The sequence below is a fragment of the Notamacropus eugenii genome, chromosome 6 (assembly GCF_028372415.1).
Source record: "Notamacropus eugenii isolate mMacEug1 chromosome 6, mMacEug1.pri_v2, whole genome shotgun sequence".
NCBI lineage: Eukaryota > Metazoa > Chordata > Mammalia > Diprotodontia > Macropodidae > Notamacropus > Notamacropus eugenii.
The window spans coordinates 302,460,888-302,480,946 of NC_092877.1; the positions used below are offsets into that span (position 1 = coordinate 302,460,888).

Consider the following 20,059-nt stretch of genomic DNA (forward strand, 5'->3'; position numbering starts at 1 on the left):
GCAGTGAATGCATATGCGTGCTATTATTTTGACTATTTCTGTCCCAGTCTTTATGATAATGTAGTAATAGGTGCTTAGTGAAGCAAGACAGTTTGGAAGCCACAAAACCATTCTAAGAAACAAAGATACAAGTGTTTCCCCAACTGTTAGCTTGTGGCTCCCTCTAAACGGTTTTCACGCCTCCATTTAAAAATAGTTAGCATAATGCTGCTTTTTTCCCCTTCTCTGAGCATTTGTGACCGCATTACCATGGGAAAAATATGAGCCGTAAGTACGTAGTTAAGATGGCATTTCCAGGACCAGAGGTCTGCCTCTAGCACCTGTACTTGAAAAATAAATAAAATAAAACCACTCCAAAAGACTACTGATTTGACTGTATAACGTGGGTGTAGGTGCTCCCTACCTCCCCATCCCCTTTTCTTGCTCTGATCTTTAAGGTGGGGAGATACATGCAGCTATTTCACTTAGGAAAGGGGGGGGGAGGGGAGGACATGTTTGGGACATGACAAAGGCTATGACTAGTAAACCCTCGGGGTGCTTTGGTTGTAGCCCAGCCCTGACTGATGGTATATGTGTCGCTGCCACGCACTACCGCTCTGCCTGTAGGAATGGATGGATAGCCAGAGCTGCCCGCCCCAGATCACTCAGCAACCCACCCCAAGCACCGCAGCCTCTCCAACTTCGCTTGTCAACCGCATGTGTGGTGTTGTATTGTGCTGTGTTCCGTGTGGGTGGCGCCCGAGTCAACAAGGAATTTGTTTTGAATTTAGGGAGAACAGAGATTTATTCCGGTTCCTGCCATGGTGTGTCTCGAGAGATGGGGAACAAGAAGATGCCTCTTTGAAAGGTGCCCAGTGCTAAGCAAAAGAATTAATAGATTGACTGGCTGAGACCCGGCTGCGGACTGGTGCAGCAAGGCTTTGCTCTCTGCCGCCAGTTGTGGATCGGAGGTGGGAAGAGGAGTCTGGGTGGGAGCTGGATTAACTTTGATCTTGCGGCTGGCTGGCTGACTGGCTGGCTGGCTGGCTGGTTGGAGCTGCTGCTGCGGCGGCTGCTGCTGCCACCGCTCGGATGTACGAGCTGGGTCTGAGCGCCGCTCAGTGCCGTGTGTCTCTGCGTTTGCCTCTTTAATCAGGAACACAGAAGGGGCGGGCCCTGAACCGGCGTGTAATCGGATAGCTCTGCCTCTGCTCTGACATCCACATGCTGCTTTGCCTGAAAAGGCTGCGAGAAGCTGAAGGGGAGGCAAAGAAAGAGAAGAAGGCACCGAGCCCACAAGCCTCAGTACATCTTTACACACACAGACACAGAGGGACGCGCACCGAGCCAGGAGCAGAAGGAAGAGGAAGCGGAGGAGGGTGGACGGAGAAAAGACCCAACTCTTCGCCCCGATCCTCTTCGTTCAGATGAAGGCAGCTCCCTCAGCTCAGCCCTAGCAGCAGCCGCCGCCGCCGCATCAGCAGCCTCACACACAGTATAAATCCCTGAGCTGCCTCCAGAAGCCTGCTCTTCCTACACACTCCCCCCTCCCCCTGAAACTGACCAGACTGGGGGGAACTGCGCCCAGCTCAGCCACGGACCTCAGAGGACAATCCCACTCAGGGAAACGCAGCGAGGGGAAGAACTGACCAGTGCCGGCAGATTGTCTGTCCCTCCACCGCGTGTCTGTACTGTGTGTGTGTGAAGTCTGTATATCAGTGTATGTGCTTGAAATTATCCATTTGCTTGTGGTTTATGTGATGCCCAAAGGCAAGCCTCTTTTATTTTTCTTTTATTTTTTTATCGGGAAATGCTTGTGATATTATAAGATAAAGGCAATGACACTTTAAGGAACTGAAGAGAATACATTTTTCAAAGGAGGAAAGCAGTGCCCTCTTCCCTTCTTTCTCTCTTCTGATTTCGAGATCTGCCTTTCCTCTTGTTGAGGTGCGGTGGGTTTACAAGTCTAGCCGAAAGGGAGAAAACGGGACGTCAGGACCCCGGAGAAGGAAAACGAGACAATTAGGAACATTTGCGGAAGAAATTCTGAGGAGGAAAAAGAAGAAACACCCAAGAGAGACTTTCAGTTACCCAGGAAGACCTACACAGCAGCTCTGGAGAAAGCCCCTTCTCCAAAAATGGATACATTTCCTCTTCTCTGGGTTTCTTTAGCTCTCAGCTTTTCAGGACCTGGAGTGATGGGAGAAGCAGGTAAGACCTCGAAAGTTGTTTTCTATGCGTTTGTGATCGTTTTCCTTAATAGCCAGTGCAAATGCAGGGGGTGACGTACACACAGCGCAGAACAAGACTTACTCAATAATTTAGACAGACCCGACCATCCTGCTCCACCATCACTGCTTTAAAAATGCAACTTTTCCCTCCTGCTAGCAGTCGTGTGTGTGTGTGTGTGAGTGAGTGTGTTTTGAAACAGACAGTTTTTGGCGGTGTTCAGATGTCACATATGGACTGAATCAAAGGTTTAAAAATACTACAAAGCCTTCGCATTACAGTTTTAGGGATTTTTTTTCATGTCTTGAAGCAGAACACATCTCCCTTGAGTTTCCTGAACCTAACCAGAAAAACATAAATCATTTGTATTCACCCCATTTAGCTACGTAGAGCAAGGCGAAGTGAAAGGGTTGGGAGAGAGGGGATCTAGCTTTCATTTTCAAACGTTGCTCATTCTTTTGAAAGGAATAGAAGGAAAAACCTCAAAAATCATATGGCGAAGGCTGATGGAACAGTCTGGCTTAAGGTATAAAATAAGGGGCTTTAAATAAATGCTTTCAACTGATGAGCAGGGTTCCCATTTTTTAATCCTGGCCTCTGCAATTCCACACTGTGTATGTCTGTGTGTTTTCTGGCAAAGTAAATCATACGCGATTTTTATTAGATAAAACAAACAGCATGACCCTCAAAATTCTTGTGAAAGGCTTAAGAAACTTTTCTTTATTGAATTCACTCTAGACCAATGGCTAAAAGGGAATGTGGGCAAACTGGCAGTCTAGGTAAGCACAGAGGCCACAGGACAGAGGATGAGCCAGGCATTCATGGGGATGGGGGATTGGAGCACGTGTAAACTTCGTGGGAAGGGCCTCATTTCTTAAGGGAATGAAGGGCAACTTTATCCCCTCTTTCCTGAGGAGAGTTTCCATGTTGGATCTTTTTCTCAATTGATTACTCAATCGATCTGGGATCTGACAGCTCTTACCAAGAACTAACAGGTGACTGGGGAAGAAAAAATCTACACCAGGACACACCTGACCTATCTGGAGGGTGTGTGTTAAGGACATTCACTCCCCAAGTCAGTAGCTTGCAACAGGATCTTAAGTAGAGGCCCAAGTCTTCATATGCATATCTGCCATGTATCTATGCAAGGCTGAGGGAGGTTAGCCAGCTGCCTGGTAATTCAGAGTCTATTTAATTTGACAGAGCAGATTTCTCGACTTTATGTGCTTCCCTTACCTCCTTTTCCCCTCTATCCTTTTAACTTGAGTTTGAGGGAAAGGACGATTAAGGAAGCACACTTTCTCTCCGACTATCTTCATTTCCATTTATTTCTCTTTCATAAAGGGATCGCCCCTAGGGCAACTACACCTTCAGTTTACCCACCTGGTGGGATAGGTACAGATCCTACCTTAAAGTATTCTTGCCACTCCCTATTCTCTTTCCTTAATTCTAAGGTCACAGCGTGAGGCAAAATTAAATTACTTCCCACAGTCCTGGATGCTGCATAAATTATGTATGTTTATGTAATTTACTGTGTGTACTGGGAGTGAGCGGGCCCATGAAACATTATGCATTCATACACATATTCACATAGGCCCAGGCTGGGGAAAAAGACACACACACACACACACACACACACACACACACACACACACACACACACACAACTTCTCCTAACGTTTCCCTTTATGGGGCGGGGGAGGGAACAGAAGGGGTTGTGAAGTCGGAGAGCAAGGGAGCATCTCACACCACAGATGTTCAGTACATCTGTTCCCCTAGTCCAGTGGTGTGTGTATGTGTGTGTGTGTGTGTGTGTGTGTGTGTGTGTGTGTGCGCGCGCGCCCAAGCGCGCGTGCCTGCGTGTGTGTGTGTAAACGCTGGCACCCGGCAAGGAACACACTCGGGCTGCAGTCTCACTCCACAACCCTTCCATCCCAACCCTGGCCCGCGCTGCGTCACTTATACATAAAAGTCCAGGGGCAAGGTGGAGCAGGCGATGCTTCTGGTTACCTGCGCTGGTGACTCGCCACGTTCAGAGGCAGGTGGCCAGGTTGGGGTGCAGGTGATTGGGGCAAAAGCTGAGGGGGGAAGCTACTTCCTCCGCTGGGGGAGGCGTCTCGAAGTTGAGTTTTTCCGGGATTTTCCAGCTGCAAACTGGGCAGGCAACCCGGGAAACTGCAAAGAGGGGTGGCAGAGGGTGAGGCCGAGTGAGACCTTCTGACTCATCTGCGTGTGCGCCTGGGGTCAGGAAAGGAGACTAGTGTAGATGCCGCCGCTGGATAACCATTTCCGAGAATGATGGAAATGGGGAGCAGGGAGGGGGGACGGAGAGAAGGAAAAGGAAGAGACGAGAGAGCTGATGTAAGATTAAAACATAAACCCACTAGCTGCTTTTTGCAAGAGACCTGGGCGTCTCGGTTGACAAAGCTGCTTCTGCAGACTACCCGGTCTTCAGCTCCTCTCCAACTCGTCCCCTCCATCCCCTCTGCTTCGGCTCCGTGCCGCTGGCCAGCACCGCAGACTCCAAAGCGCCTTTGGCTCGTCCCTCCCCCGACTCCCGGGCCGCAATCTCTCAGCCAAGCCCGGTCCAGAGCCGCGGACGCCCGCCGCACTGCACTACGCTATGTGCCAACTTAGCGCCGCGCTGTGCCCGCTGGAGTCGGGGAGCCGCCTATGCGGGAGCCCCGGGTCTTCGAGGGAAGGGAGGGAGGGAGGAGGCCAGCCGGCCTGCTGTTCTGCGGAGTGGGAAATGGGGCTGTAGAGGCTGCAACTAGCCAAGCGCCTGGGAAAGAGGAGATGGGAGGGAGAGGGACGAACCGGCAGGAACGCGCACAGCTTGCATCGAGGCTGGGCAGCCAGTTCCTGAGCCCACCTCTGTTTAACAGGTGAAAAACACGCCGCTGGGCATAAACGTGGTCGAGAGGTGTATCCCCCCAACTCCCCCAAGTGTTCTGGGCTACCCCCCACCCCGCTCCATCGCCTCTGTCCCCACCCCTTAGCGGAGCCTGCATCGATTTGTTTGGGCCGCACAGCGGAAACCGAGCCAAGCGATCCATAAACATTCTATTAGGCAAAAAAATATTCCCAGCGAAAGCAAAGCGCCAGCACAAACCCGGGAGAAATTAGCCCCGGGGAGTGTGGCCGCAGCCAGCTCCGGTTCAGCCCTGCGCCCCACCCCCGCCTCCCAGGGACCCGCGACCCTCCGGGGGAGAAGCTGTCGGCCTCTCCGCGCTACGGCCCGGGGCCAGAAAGTTGAAGTCGGAGCCGCGGCTCTCCTCTGGAGAAGCTATTGCAGTTGCAAATGAGTTTTCCCCGTCCCCTCCCCTCCCCGTCCACTCTCTCGCTCGGGCTTCTCCTCAGGAGGAAGAAATTCACGCCTAATGCTTCATTTGAACTGATTGATTCCTTTTTAATACCAGCATGTTAATAGAGGCGAGGCGAGCTGTGATTAAGCGGCTGCCCCCGCTCGCCCCTCGCCTCGGTCTCCGAGCTCCTCCGCAGTCTTTCCCACCCGGACCGAGAGCCTGGCCCTGCGCAGCCTGGGGCAACGTTGGCTGTGCCGGGGAATCCCGCTAGCTCCGCGGGCCCTCAGTTGGCAACGGGGCGGAGACCGGTTTTTGTACTTCAGTACCGCAGACCCCTCCCGTTCCCAAGAACGGGTGTCTAGCGAGGGAATTGTACTAAGCAGGGGGGACCTGGAAGTGTCAATTTACAATACTGGCAAATCCTCCTGCCCCCGCGGCTCGCCCCACCCTCTCAGCCATGCAGCGCCCTCAGCTCTGGGCCGAGGGGGTGGGTCCCCCGGGCGCGGGCCAGCCCTGCGCTGCCCTTGGTCACTGAAGGCTACCTCTGCTAGTTTCAGCCCGTATCGGTGGGTTGGTGGGTTTAACTTAACCAGGCGTCATCCATCAGGCGTTAGCAACTTTTTCTCTTCCCTAATATGGATCAGGCTAGGAACAATGATTCGGGGTTTTCCCCCCTCCCCAAAAGCCCTAACTCTATGACCAGTCTGTTGCCAGACGTTATCTGTGCGTGTTTGATTTAAGACACTGTTTCGGGTGGAGGGAAGGGGACCTGATGTGATATGAATTCAGCTTCCTGCCTCGGCTATAAGATCAGAGCAGAGGTGTAAAAGCTGTAGCTGGAGTAGAAAGGGGCCTGGTTTGAACAAACTCCACAGAAAGAATTAATGAAATGTTGTGTTTCTGTGTATAAACTTATGTTTGGAAGACTCTCCCATATGGTATGTCCCTCCAAAAACTGCAGTGGCCATGAGCAGCAGTAATAATTCATGTAGCTCCTTTTTAGCCTAAGGCGAGATTGTAAGCTCCTAGAATCTGGAGTGTAAACTGGCAGGGACACAGTCCTTTTCTGTGTTCTGTGGTCTCCAGCTACACACACATCCTGTGGATGCCCAGTAAACATTGACTGATAAGCAGCCACCTGGGACTGAAAGGCTGCCGCCGCCCTTTGGTAACACTGTGCATTGCATAAGTGAAACCTGGCGGGCAGGGTATAGTGGGGATGGGGGCGGGCTGGGGGGCGGAGGAGAAGGAGGGGGAATGTTAGGGAGGGGAGAAAACTGGGAAGAGGGAGAGGTTTTCAGACCAAGGGCATCAGGGGGCAGGCCCTTGCTTGTTACAAAATGTGCTGCATGGAATTGTTAATGTCCAGGCAGCACTACGGGCTTTGATTTTTAAGATCTTATCCACGGGGCCTTCAAACATTTAGCTACACAGCGCTCAATTAAGCTACCTTGTAAGAATGAAAGGCAACGCTGCCCCTGCTGGGACCTGAACCTGCGCTGTCCAGAGACGCGAAGCTGCATGCTTACAATACACCAAATGGCTCTTGTTTCTAGCTTTTGACTTTGAAAGGCACAACGGTATGATACCCCACATGGCTGAACACTTCTTTAGGAGAAAGAATAGTCCAGCATAGTGCCTAAAGGGGAAGGAGCCCTGGATTTCCAGGAGAAAGACCAGAGTTTGAAGTCTGGCTCTCTGTGTTTCTTATTGTCTGTAACCTTGGTCAGATCACTTAACCTTTGGGGGCCTCGTTTTCCTCCTCTGTAAAATGAGAGGGCTGGACTGGAGGATCTCTAAGGTCCCTTACAATTCTAAATCTAAATCCTTACGAACCTTCTTCCTAGGAAATGTAAAAGACTGATTTCCAAGCAAAAAGCTACCAATTAAGACAAACCTTTTGAGGAGGGGCTGGTGAGTTGAAGGGGGCAGAGACCCTGGAACGGAATTCTGATGACCGCTGCAGTTTCTTATCTTCTTTTACAGCTCTCAGTACAAATACTTTTTTTCTTTCTAAGCTGACACAAATGTGGGAAATTTCTAACTTTTAAACTCAACAGTAATGTTGACTAATATAGGTTTTAAAAAAAAATCTCCCAACCTGATCTTAGAATCTTTTAGAAGTTATTTCATAACTTAGACAAAATCTTCCAATTTTTGAAAAAATAGAACAGAAAAATAACTCCTCTTTAAGTTCCGTTAACCTTTACTTTCTGGCAGTGAGGTATTTTCGAAGTAAGGTAAGGCTGGGTATCCATTGGTGACAGATTGAAAATGCTTGTGCTGGTTTGTTTCTTAAGCTGTTATGAGAGGGTAAACATGATCTGGTCCAGGAAAATCCTTGCAGCTGCAGGAGCAGCAGCATAGAACTTGAGAAGCAGCTAATTTTGTTTGTTTGTATCTTTTCATCCCCAGAGTCATCTTTCTGTTCCAGGTAGGTTAGGGTTTGGAAAATCCACCTGGTCGGTTTTGAATCTGTTCTCTGCCAAGTGCTGTGGAAAGGTGGTCTTTGGAGGCCTCATATATAGTTTTCTAAAGTTTGTCTGTCTTGCAAGTTCGGAGGCCTTGGTGGTTTGCTTACCTAACCGGATTCTGTGGGGTTGGATTCCAGGACACCGTGGCCTTGTCGCCCAGATAGCTGGGCAGGAGAAAGCATCCTTCTAAGGGTTTAGGAAGCTGTCAAGTTCAGATAAGGCTGGGATCCTATCCTATGGGACCTTGGTTGTATTAATAAGGAGAAATTAATTTTTAACCACTGGGAACATTGCCAAATTATGTGACCTTTGGCAGACCAGCTGTGTTATAAAAATAAATCCCACATATCTGAAAAATGTGCTCCTATGCAGTAGAACAATAAGAAATTGGGCATTTATTATACAGATAGTGGGGTTGAAAGGGGAGGAAAATGGGAGTTTGCCTAAAACCTCTGTTTGTTGTGACATGTGGTTGCTGACACAGACATATCCCCACTGGGTTTCCAAAACACAGGAAAGAGGGACAGGATTATGGGGAAAGCCTGCAGCACTGAGGAATGGGGAAGGTGTTAAATGCTTCCAGTTTACCACACCCCTAAGGCTTCGAAGACATTTTTCTTCACCCAAACATGGGGATTATTGGCCTAGGAATAAAACAAAGGGGATTTTCAGAAAAGATGAAGCAATTGTCTTTACCTAGCTCCAATCAATCAAGCCTGCTGTTTAATCTGGGGGCTAATTACTAAGAACCAGAGGTATCTGGCTTCTTAGGGCTTCTCAGGCTTTTTGATAACACCCTAGCTTTTTCTATTAACACCTTCAAGTTTTAAAAAGCTGCCTCAAAGAGATCCATTTCATAGGTACACAGAATGAACACACACAGAACTCTTGAGATGTGTTTTGTACACCCAAGAGTAAAGATCTCCTAGCTTTTATCAGGTTCTACGAGAAACATGTAAACACTTTAACTCAGCTATTACCCCTCCACTGAACCAATGGTTCCTTTCATTTTCAAGTTATTCCTAGACTTTCTTCAGGGAAAAACAATACCTCTGTGTTTGGCTACTTCTAAATTCTTCTAGAGAACCAACATGCTTACCATCTACTCTCCTCTTTCTTACCTTCTTCATTTTCCCGTCCTCTTATTGTCTTCCTTCGATTCTCTTGAGTTTGCCTTTCAACATTTTCTCTTTCTTTTCTTCCCCATCTTTTTATTCTTCATTACTGAAAGTGTGCTCAGCAGGCAACACTATATTTAAAGGCACTCTCCAGAATATATAATAACTTCAACTCTGGCATTAAGGCCTCTCCACTGCTGAACTCAAGAAAGTCATCATAAAGACAAAATAGCTTTTACCCAGCAAGACTCTTAATAAGCCCATCTCTCCCTGGGTCTTCATAAAAGAGTCATGATCTAATCCAGAAAAAAAAAGTGGGTAAAATGACAATAGGAAACATCTCCACTGTGGCATGAAGTTGATAGAGCTGCTGGACAGAATAATGCTAAACTCTCAGAGTAAGGCCCTGATAACAACCGCTCTCTGCTTCAAAAGATCCTTCGATAACTAATGATCTTGCTTATTGGCAAATCTTGGGGCTTCTACTTACTTGCCCTGTGAAAGAGGATAAAGACGGCTGCAATTTACTGGATGGAATTGTAGCAATAATTGTTTTGATAAAGGAGAAAATAAAACAGATGTGCCTGAAAGGCATGGGGGGAGGGCAGAGGGGGATGAAATAGAAGGAGGCAGGAGAGGGGACAAAGCAAGGGAAAAAATCGATTGTAAACACACCCTTTTAGTGCTGTGTTTGGTCTATTAGTTTGCCTGTATGTGGCATCCTAAAACTGCTAACTACAGACACTTCAGGCTTTAAGAGGGGAGGGGGACAAACAACCTACAGCCAAATGTTGATTTAATAATTTCATTTTATCAATACAATTAAAAAATTTAAATAGCCTCTGACCTTTTGAAAGCTGGTTTTACTTAAGGCAGAAGCTTCGAGTTAACTCTTCTCAGAAATTGGAAGGGACTTTGGAACTATTTTAGCCAAGCCCCTGATACTTATGGAAGCCCACAGGGGTTAGTTAAGTGATTTGCCCAAGGTCACAGTCCATAACTAGTTAGTGACAGAGGAAGGTCTCCTGACTCCTAGGCAGCCCCAGGTGCCTCTTGAATTACTTAGGAGTGTAGATTTATGACTGAAAGAAAGCTTAGAGATCATGGGGTCCAACTCTTTCATTTTGAGAAAACTGGGGCTTGGAGGTCAAATGACTTGCCCACAGTCACACAAGTGGTAATTTACAAAGCCCAATTGGAACCCAGATCTTCTGATTCCAAGTTTTTCTCTATCCCCCACCCCATACTGGTTAAAACTATCCGAACCTTTGAAGTCCGTTTTGCGTCTCAATTGAGACAATTTATTTTCTGTTTCAACAAACCACGTAAAGATAACACCTGTTAATAACACCTGTGGGAATGTGAAGTGTTGGGGAAAAGGGAGAAAAGTTGGAGGAGCAGTCAGTAAGACTTGTTACCAGGTTTCCTTGGCATCTGTAATGTACCCTGGGATCGTTAGGCAAATGAAAATGGTACCTCTTCGTTAAATGTATTTTCTGCCCTTTTATGTTATTTCTGATTCTGAAAATCGAAATAAATATGAAAATGGTGCATTCAGCTTGATCTCAAAGTTATAAATGCAGCAACCCATTCTTCCCCTCCCCCTAGGTCTGCTGAAATGGTCAGGACTTGTAATCCCAGATCTACCACCACAGGCATCAGAATTACATTTGCAGTAAGGACTGGGGGAAAGTGGACATAAATATAAACTAATGATATTATATCGGCTGCCCTATTGGAATTACATTTGTTTATGATATAAGATGACAAATAACGAGGTTACCCCAGGTGGCATTATGTGAGGTCAGAATAGGAAATCTCATCAAAGTTACATTTCAAAAATTAAATGATGAGTTTTTTTTCTTTTTCGAATTTTGATGGGGAAAAAGAGGCTTTTAATAGCCCTATTTCAAGACTCCATTTCCAAATCTTTTTTTAGGAGCATATATTAAAAAAACTTTAGAAGGAAGAATGTGCTTGGTTCTCACCCCATCTCTCCACACTCACAAGCATGTGCCTGCTAGCTCTCTCCTTTCTTCCCTTTCTCCCCCTAAAGTTCTTTTATTCAGATTTTGAACTTTATCTCCGCAAAAGTTCACAAGGATTTCCATTTGCTGCCTTTACAGGAGTTCATCATTCACTGCCATCCTGAACTATAAATTGAATAGATTGCATCCCTTTCCAGTTGCCTTAGGAAGTGGTCAAACGGCTGCATTCCTGGGCTGATGGATTGGCTCATTTCTTTCTAGCTTAAGCCAAGACACAGATTTTATGAGACTGTCTTGTGACAGGCTGAAGTCACTTTGAATAAAACAAAATCCTGCTTCAGATCATAGAAATGACTCCTAAAATCAGCTTATCCAGGGTTAGTGGGTAAAATTTGGTTAAACCCTGAGCAAAGGACTTAGATGAGCTGGGTTGGGATTTGAAGAAGCTTTCTGGGTTTTCTTTTTGTGTATTTCTGTGGGTGACATGTTCCACGTAGAAATATGTATCTGTAACACATATAAATATGCAACAGCATGCAGGGTTGTAGTGAAAAAAGATACTTGAGCTCCTCATAATCTAAGACAGAGCTCTATTCTGTTCATCATAAAAGTCTAGGAAATTTTTATCACAGAAGCACAAGTCAGACAAAGTGTGACACTTTGAATAAATGTGTTCTGCATCATGGAGGCTTTAGTGACTTTTAAAACTATCTGTTTTATTGACTCGGGTTCCTTTCCTCACCAAAGTAAAAAATATTGAAGCTACATGGGACCTTAGAACTCCTCTGTTCAACCCTTCTCATTTCACAGAGGTTTAGAGGTTGACTGGGGTCTATCAGGCACTTACGCACTCCAATTCCATCACAGTCCCTACGACCCTGATATCTTGCCAAAGGGTTGGGTCATGAATTTTAACCTGATGTATTATTTTTCCTTCCAAATGGAAATGAGAGGACCCTGCTACTCATAATATTGCAGTGGACAGATCTTCAGTCTTCAGCTTCAGTGTTTTTGTTTTGATCCTTAAAAATCTGAGTACTAACAGGTATATGGTGTACTTTCATTTTTTTTCTAAAGTGGGCAACATGTGATTTCCAAGAGGGATGCAAAGGATGAGTTTCTGAATCCCTTTTTCAGTTGAGTAAAATCAGGAAATATTTGCTCCCTCCCCCTACCCACTCACCCCAGAGAAACTACAATCTAGTCATAACTCCAACTTGGAGATTTTTGGAACCCAAGTATGGAGTCTTACCTTGATGCCTGTTAAATGTTATCTTAGTTTCAGTCCAACATTAGGGATATTTGTAGGTGCTAACTCTGGAGAGAGGCAGTATCATCAATGGATAGAGTCCTGGATTTAAAGTCAAAGGACCTCAGTTCAAATCCTGCCACTAATGATTTGGGCAAATTACTTCATCTTTGTGAACCTGTTTCCTCTTCTGTCAAATGGGTAGATGACCTCTATGGTCTATTGCTCAATTCAGTAAGCATGCTTTCTGGGAAACGTGTTCTGGTTCCATCTGCTTGTAGCTTTCATACTTCTATGTTTTTGATCCCTCTGCCTCTTTTTGAGAAAAACCACTTTTAGGTCTATAGTTTAAAACTCTTGCTTGCAATGGACAGAACTCCAGGAGTTCTATGTATGGAACCAGAGAGATATCTTTCATTCATTTATTTAATTGTTTGTTTCCCAAAATGTCAAATAAAGAATAGTAGGAACAACTAAACCTCCTGGGAAAGTAATAGGAAACCTATAATGTCCTTTCCCTTATACCTTCTTTAGGGTTTGGCACCAAATAGACTGTTTTTTACTATAATTCAACATTACCAACCCACCTGATTTTCCTGCCTTTGAAATTACCTGTGTGACCCTACACAAGTCTCTTAATTTTCTTGGGACTGTTTCCACCTCTGAAAAATAAGGGGGTTCAGTTTGATGGCCCCTGAGGACCCTCCTACTTCCAGACCTATGATCCTATGATCAGTTAGGGACTCGAGCTTCTGATAATTTGCAATTGCCTTGAGTTATTAGTCAGAGATTTGTAGCAATCATTGTAATGCACACTTAGGTAGTACTTTCACATTCATTATCCCGTTTGATCCTCTCAGTAAGACTGTGGGGTAGGTAGTACAAGTATTTAAATGCTCTCATTTTACAGATGATGAAATGAATTAAGATAAAGTTCAGCCACATATTGGACAAGGGGTAAATTCGAGACTAGAAACCAGGTTTCAGCATAACAGAGCATTAGAAGGGGAAAAGGAAATCAGCTAGTCTACCTCCAAGCCCCAAACACAGCACCCTCCATTTTACAAAGTAGGAAACTGAGGTCCAGAAAGAGGAAATGTTAAAAGGCACACAATTAATTAGTGGCAGTTCTAGGTCCAGAAACCATTGGACCAAACCAGTTTTGGTTGTTGTTGACCAAACCAAACCCCACCATGGGTAGGCTGCAACATTTTAGATATGGCTCTTTGCTCTATTAATCAACAAACAGACAAAAACATGATAATATATCTCTTGCAAGCTTTTAAATGTCCTCGATTTTAGAATGGGAGGGGACTGTTGAAATCTTCCAGTCCAAAAATGTCTTTTACAAATGAAGTAAATGAGCCCCAGAAAAGTGAATTGGCCCAGTGTTATAAAGACTGTGGATTTTTAATCATCTCCATCACCCCAGCTTGCCTCCAATCCTGCCTAATATCCAAGTCTTGACTTGAACAGGAAACCAATTAATGCCTTGATTTTGTTTCTAAATTAGCTTAATTATACTTCTCATAAGCATGGTGATATTAGCATGGAATCATGGGATTGATTAAGTCCTTGAGTTACATTGGTTCAGCTCACCACCTTCAGGCTGATAGAAGTCCTCCTTTGGTTAATCTCTGATTTTGCCACCCCTCTTTGGGGAAATGAATTTGTCTTAGATGAAGAGCACTCACTAGATGGTTGTGGAAAGAACTCTCTTGTCTGACAGAGGTTGAATAGTTCACAATGCAGCAACTCCATGACTTTGGAGTGGAGACAGTATATCCATGGAGAGTGGCTTCCCCAAGGGATTTGGGGCTGAACACCATGACTCCTTGCTTGGACATTTCTTATACGTGTGGGCCATTTTGAAAAGTGATGGAAGATTCAAAGGTTTGAGATGATGCAACTTTTGAAAAGAGATTGCTTCCAAGGGTTTGTTGTGGCTTTATATGCATTTTAGCAGCAAAGTACGTAAAAGCTAAAAGGGTGAGATGGATTCTGAATGAGAGCATGGGAGGTGGAAAGGGACTGAACATGTTTTCTTTCCAGTCTTTACTTCTGTTTTTCAAGAGTTCATCTCTTTCCAAGAAAAATATAGGATGAAACTCCAATATTTATCTTTATGGGATGTATGTCTGTGCAAATGATGTGTGATATTTTGTGTGAGGGTGTGAAAGTGTGTACAAGAGTGAAGTGTGAATTACTAATATGTACATGTAACTGACGTATCGATATCTCTATTTGTGTGTGTGTGTGTGTGTGTGTGTTTCAGAGAGGGATATCCAAACAAAAATCTGCATTTATAAATGTTTGTGTGTTGAGTAAGCTCACCCCCATGGAACCAAAACAGATGTTTTAAAATTCTCAGATATTTTTATGAGAGTCTTTCATTCAGATAAAGTAAAGGCAGAAAAAGGCTGGTTGCTTCTCTTGTTTGGGTTAAGCAATGAGTTTCTGGGAAACAACAGAAAATGCTGTATTCCTGTCTCAGGATAAAAATAGTTCCGTTTTTGGTGGCCAAATCTGAAGCTGAGGAAATGATTGCTCCCCAGTGTGGATGAGAAATAAAAACTTCGTATGAGGAAGTTTCCTGTCATTATAGCTAACTTTTCTGTGTGCATGGCCCATGGGAGAGAAGGATGTTCTTCTAGACTGTTTGGGAGGAAGGAGGAAATCGAGAGGAATGGAGAGACAGACCTTTGAACATTCACTCTTCTCTAAAGGAAGTTTTCCCTAAAACCCCTGTCCCTACCTAGAAATGATTTCCATCCCCACTCCACCAAATCTCTCATGCTGCATTGTTTGATCTCTCCAAGGAAATTATTGTCATTCTAACTTCCATTATAAATATCTGTGCATATGTTTCATGCTCCCTCCTTCTCAACCCCACCTCCCGCCCAATAATCTGGAAAAACCTCAAGGGAAGGAAACTGAGTTTTATTCTAATCTTTGCAGTCCTGATGCAAAACCTTGCACTTGGTAGGATAGCAGAGTCTAGGTTTAAATTTGGAAAGTAATTTAAGGGTTATCAATTCTAGCCCCCAAATTTTACAGATGAGGAAACTGAGACCCAGAGAAGTTAAGTGATTTGTTCATGGTCACACAGATGGGAAATGTCTAAGACATGGTTTGAAACTAGTCCATCACTATACATATACTACCACCCTGTGCTGCCTTGGTCCATCATAATGCTTACCTAATTAAAGAAGTGTAACAAAAAGATGGGGCAGCTAGATGGCACAGTAGTTGGAATGGCAGACCTGGATTCAGGAAGATTCATCTTCCTGAGTTCAAATCTGGCCTCAGATTTGGTGGTGACCCCGGGCAAGTCATTTAACCTTGTTTGTCTCAGTTTCCTCATCTGTAAAATGAGCTAGAGAAGGAAATGGCAAACCACTCTGGTATCTTTGCCAAGAAAACCTCAACTGAGGTCATTAAGAGTCAGATACAATTGAAAAATGACCTAGCAACAATGGAGAGATCTCTGGAACGGGGGAGAGGAGTTCATAGGATCATAGATATACACAGGGCTGTGCAGACAATGTTTAACAACTGGTTCTCAGAAAAAAAATAAACACATTTTTAAGTTTAATCTGAATTATTTAAATGTTCTCCATCACTTTCTTAAGTCTAGGCAACAAAACAGTGACTCAGATCCTGATTTTGTGATTTCCAAGGTGTAAATAAATACACTGAAAATTTAACAAGTATGAGCTGGCTCCAACAGACCCCTGGATAAAGAAGCTGTACAGGATCTCAGAGAGTAGCTACATTAATCCTCTATTTTAAAGAGAGAGCTGAGGTCCAGAAGCATTTGATGACTTGCCTCATGGTGACTTAGGATTTGAACCCAGGGCTTCTAACTTGAGACTGGCCCTCTTTCCATGAATATTCATAATCTATGAATCCTGCCTTAGTCAGGAGACCTGGATTCAAATCCAAGTTTTGCTGCATATCAGCTGTGCAACTGTAGGTAAGTCCCTTGAGTTCTCTGAGCTTATTTCTCCATCTATGAATGAATGGGTGAGATAGTGCTTGTACTCCCACACTTGTGAGCAAAGAACTTTACAAAATGCTCTATCAATGTGAGGAGGCATCTCTTAAATGGAGTGAAGCAAGCAGAGGGTGCTGGATAGATAACAACATTGATCTCTACACATGAGCTCTAGTCAGCTTCCTGGCCAGAACTGTGGTTTGGGATGGGTGGACGTCAGGACTATGGGTTCTGTGAAGTAGCTGGCAAAGGAACAGTATACACTAGAAAATGCTCTCTTCTCCCTCACTCACTGAGCAGCTGGTGCTCCGAGTTCCCACACCTAAGCCTTTCCCAAAGGAACAGGCTCATTCCTCCTTCTGGTTCCTTCCCATTCATTAGGCAGAAGCAGTGGGACACAGTCTGTCTTAGTACTCTGAATTATGCTGGGTGCTCTGCTTGAGAGTATGGTTTATGGCGCCTGGAACACCCCCAAGGAGTTGGTTGCAGAAGAATGAGCTCCTTTCAATCCATTGATCATTTATGGTCTCATCTGTGCCTCTCTCCAAGGGGTCACGCCTTTGTGTTCTTGGGCCTAGTCATTAGGTAGAGAGGATGGTGTGTGTCCCTGCTAGCTCAGAGGAAATGGCCTGCTTTTGTTTGCCTGCCCAGGAGGAAATGGCACCAGACTCCATTAGATTTCAAGATCTCACTCTGTGTCCCTCTCATATTGGAACCCCCTCAAGGTGAACCGGTTAAAAGGCTACTCGTCTGGCTTTGGGTCCTGAGCACAGCTATGCCATGTGCCCCATCTTTTATGCATTAAGCCCTGTCAGGCTGATAATCTAAAGCAGAGGTATGGAAGACGGTAATACCGACAGACATGGGGAATAGTAAACTGCACCTGTAGAGTTAAAAATGCATGACCCTCTCCCTGAAAGAGGGAACACACGAGAAAGATCCTGCCCTGTTGGGTGACTGCTGAGGCATAATACATAATTCACAGGACCATGCTGGTTCATGCAGATGGCAATATTAAAGTATGATTGATGCTAAGAGAAGCAAAAAAAAAAAACTCAGGAAAATCTCCAAGAGACCTCTTACTATCACCATAGTTCTCATACTTTCCTGTCTTCTTCCTGTTTTACTGTGGACTTTAAATGAAAACCCCATGTTTCCTGGGAAACCCCCAGGTGCCAGGGATTTCATTCCCAGTTATTATATTTCCCAAATGTCACCAACCCAACGGGGCCGAGGGAGCACAGTAGTCCTCTCCCATCATCCCCCTCTTCTTCCTTTGAAGATTCCCCACTCCCCATTCTGTCGTACCCCATGAAGCTGTTCATCTCCATCAGTGAGCAGCCTGGGAAGGGAGGAGAAATATGATCAGCTGACTGAGTTTCGGCTGCCTTTCAAGTAGTTGGTAGAAATGAAATGTAGCAGTAGCACTCTCTTGTGGTGACCAGGTTGGGAGGGACAGGAGGAGGGAAAAGAGTGGAAAATCAAATAAGCCCAAAGCACCTTTGTGGAAAGCCTGAATGTGAAACGAATCTGTCCTCTCATGGAGAGTTGGGTTTTTTTCTTCTTGGTGGGTAATGAAATAATAAATCAAATTTGTGGTGTATTTGAGATTAAATGTTTGGGGAGATTTTTTTTCCTCCTTCTTTAAAAAGAAGAAGAAAAAGCAACTGAAATCACCCTCCAGGGAAGGGTCTGCTTAAACCCAGAGCTGAAAAGTGCTTCCTTGCCCAGCTGTAATTGTTACCAGGCTGTTTGTGGGACAGCTCTTTAAAACCATGATGGTCAATTATGAACCGGAGCCTTTAATTCACACTGGTTGGGTGGGTTGGAGCCAAGCTGGAGAAAATGAAGTTAAAGAGTGAGGTGAACCACTTGGATGAGCAAAGGGAAAAGATGCAACAGAGCCAGATATAGAAAAGGGGGGGGCATTTAAGTTGGTGCCCCCCCCCATTTCTGTTATCTGAAGTTGTCTAATTGGAATATTTATGACCCTTTCCTGGCACGTTTTCATTTGGCGTGGGTGTAGATGCTTAGCTGGTGGAGGAAGATGGGATGAGCTGTAATAGTTTTGTCCACTGAATGAGTAAGTGGGTCAGCCCTGTGCACTGCCATAAAAGGTCTATAAAATAGTTTTTAATCAGCCACTAGGAGAAAGGAGAGAGGGAGAGAAAGGGGGGGGGGAAATAAAAAGAACCTATCTGAACTTCTTGGTGTTACCTCTCAGTAACTCATTCAATTCTTCATCCCCCTCTTCAGGCCTACCTTGTGGAGGTCGACTGAATTCCAAAGATGCTGGCTATATCACCTCTCCTGGCTATCCCCAGGACTACCCTTCCCACCAGAACTGTGAGTGGATCGTTTATGCTCCAGAACCCAACCAGAAGATTGTCCTCAACTTCAACCCTCACTTTGAGATTGAAAAACATGACTGCAAGTAAGTGGTGCCTAGTTGTTTCAGTGACCAGAGCATCCCCCCTCTTACCACCATCACTGCCACCACCACCACCTGAATCCCATGACATAAGAGATTCATTAGTCCTGAAATCTGATTGTCCATGGTGAGCCTTGGCTCCACAGTGTGTAGATCATTATTTTTCAGAGTAAGAACGGTCTAGTTAACCCAATGGTATGGTGGTATGTGCCTTCTTGGATACAGAGAAACAAAAAAAAAAAATCACAGCCTACCCTAGTGGGTCACAGACACTATTATGTTATACACATACAATGATCCCATTTGATTCATAAAGTTGACCTTTCTTCTACGTGTGCTTTGGGGATGGGGAATAGAAGGCAAAAAGTTCCATTGTCAGAAGAAGCACTCAGCTTTTGTGAGTGTTCTGAACATTCAGCATCAGTTTCAGGGTCTATGGGATTCATTCTGGGGAAGTTTAGGACAAAAACAGGCCTACAGTTTCTTCAAGGACCCCTCTCTTGCCATGTTTCCACATTCGGACTAAAAAGATAATGTTCTGTTTAAAAAATGTATTATCAGATCATGGTTGGGATTTGAATATCGAGTTTAAAAAAAAATAACTGGTATTCAGATAGATTCAATAAACATTTGTTAAATCCCTACTGTCTTGAAGGCTTTTTTAAGGTGGTCAGATAAGACAATAGTCTTTACCTTCAGAGACCTGGGATTAGACACTGGGTCTCCTGACTTTCCGTCACATGAGGCATCTACAGTTTCCAGCCCTTAACAAAGAGGAACTCTTTTTTTTTTCTAAAGGAAAAATTTCATGTTAAGTAGATTCATTAACCAAGCCTTTTTGGAGCCCCTGCTATGTGCTCAGTATTGAGGGCATGTTTTAAAATTTATTAGAAGGGAATCCATAGACGAATAAATTCAGGAAAGTCACATGTATTATGTAGTGATTTCACTGAAGTCCCATAATTTGATCATGCCGTATTCTCTGAGTAGGTGAAATGGGCCAATCTTGAAGTATGGAGGATATATTGTGTAATTCAGAGAATTATTGTCCCTCTTTCCCTATGGTTATTTTCTATCTGCCATGATGTTTTCTAACAAGACTTACTCTTTGCTAAGGACTGGAGGAGTAGGATGGCTTGCTGGCTGTCTCGTGTGATTTAATGTCAGGAGAACCAGTTTCCAATCCCAGCTTCACCCTTGACTCTATGGATGACTCAGTAACATTCAATTCTTTGCTTCAGTGAAATTCAGCTATGTGGGGATCTTTCCACTTAAAGATTTCTTATTTG

At 44.8% G+C, this 20,059-nt stretch overlaps 1 protein-coding gene across 4 annotated transcripts in view; it reads left to right on the forward strand.

The window, feature by feature from the left end:
* The first annotated feature begins 1,194 nt into the window (after positions 1–1,194).
* NRP2 (neuropilin 2) overlaps positions 1,195–20,059 on the forward strand; it is a 147,741-nt gene continuing 128,876 nt past the window's right edge. For all 4 annotated transcript variants that reach the window (XM_072620109.1, XM_072620110.1, XM_072620111.1 and 1 more), the window contains exons 1-2: positions 1,195–2,190; positions 18,596–18,773. In XM_072620109.1, the coding sequence (XP_072476210.1) occupies positions 2,118–2,190; positions 18,596–18,773 (251 nt within the window). In that variant the 5' untranslated portion in view covers positions 1,195–2,117. The remainder of the gene's footprint in view (positions 2,191–18,595; positions 18,774–20,059) is intronic.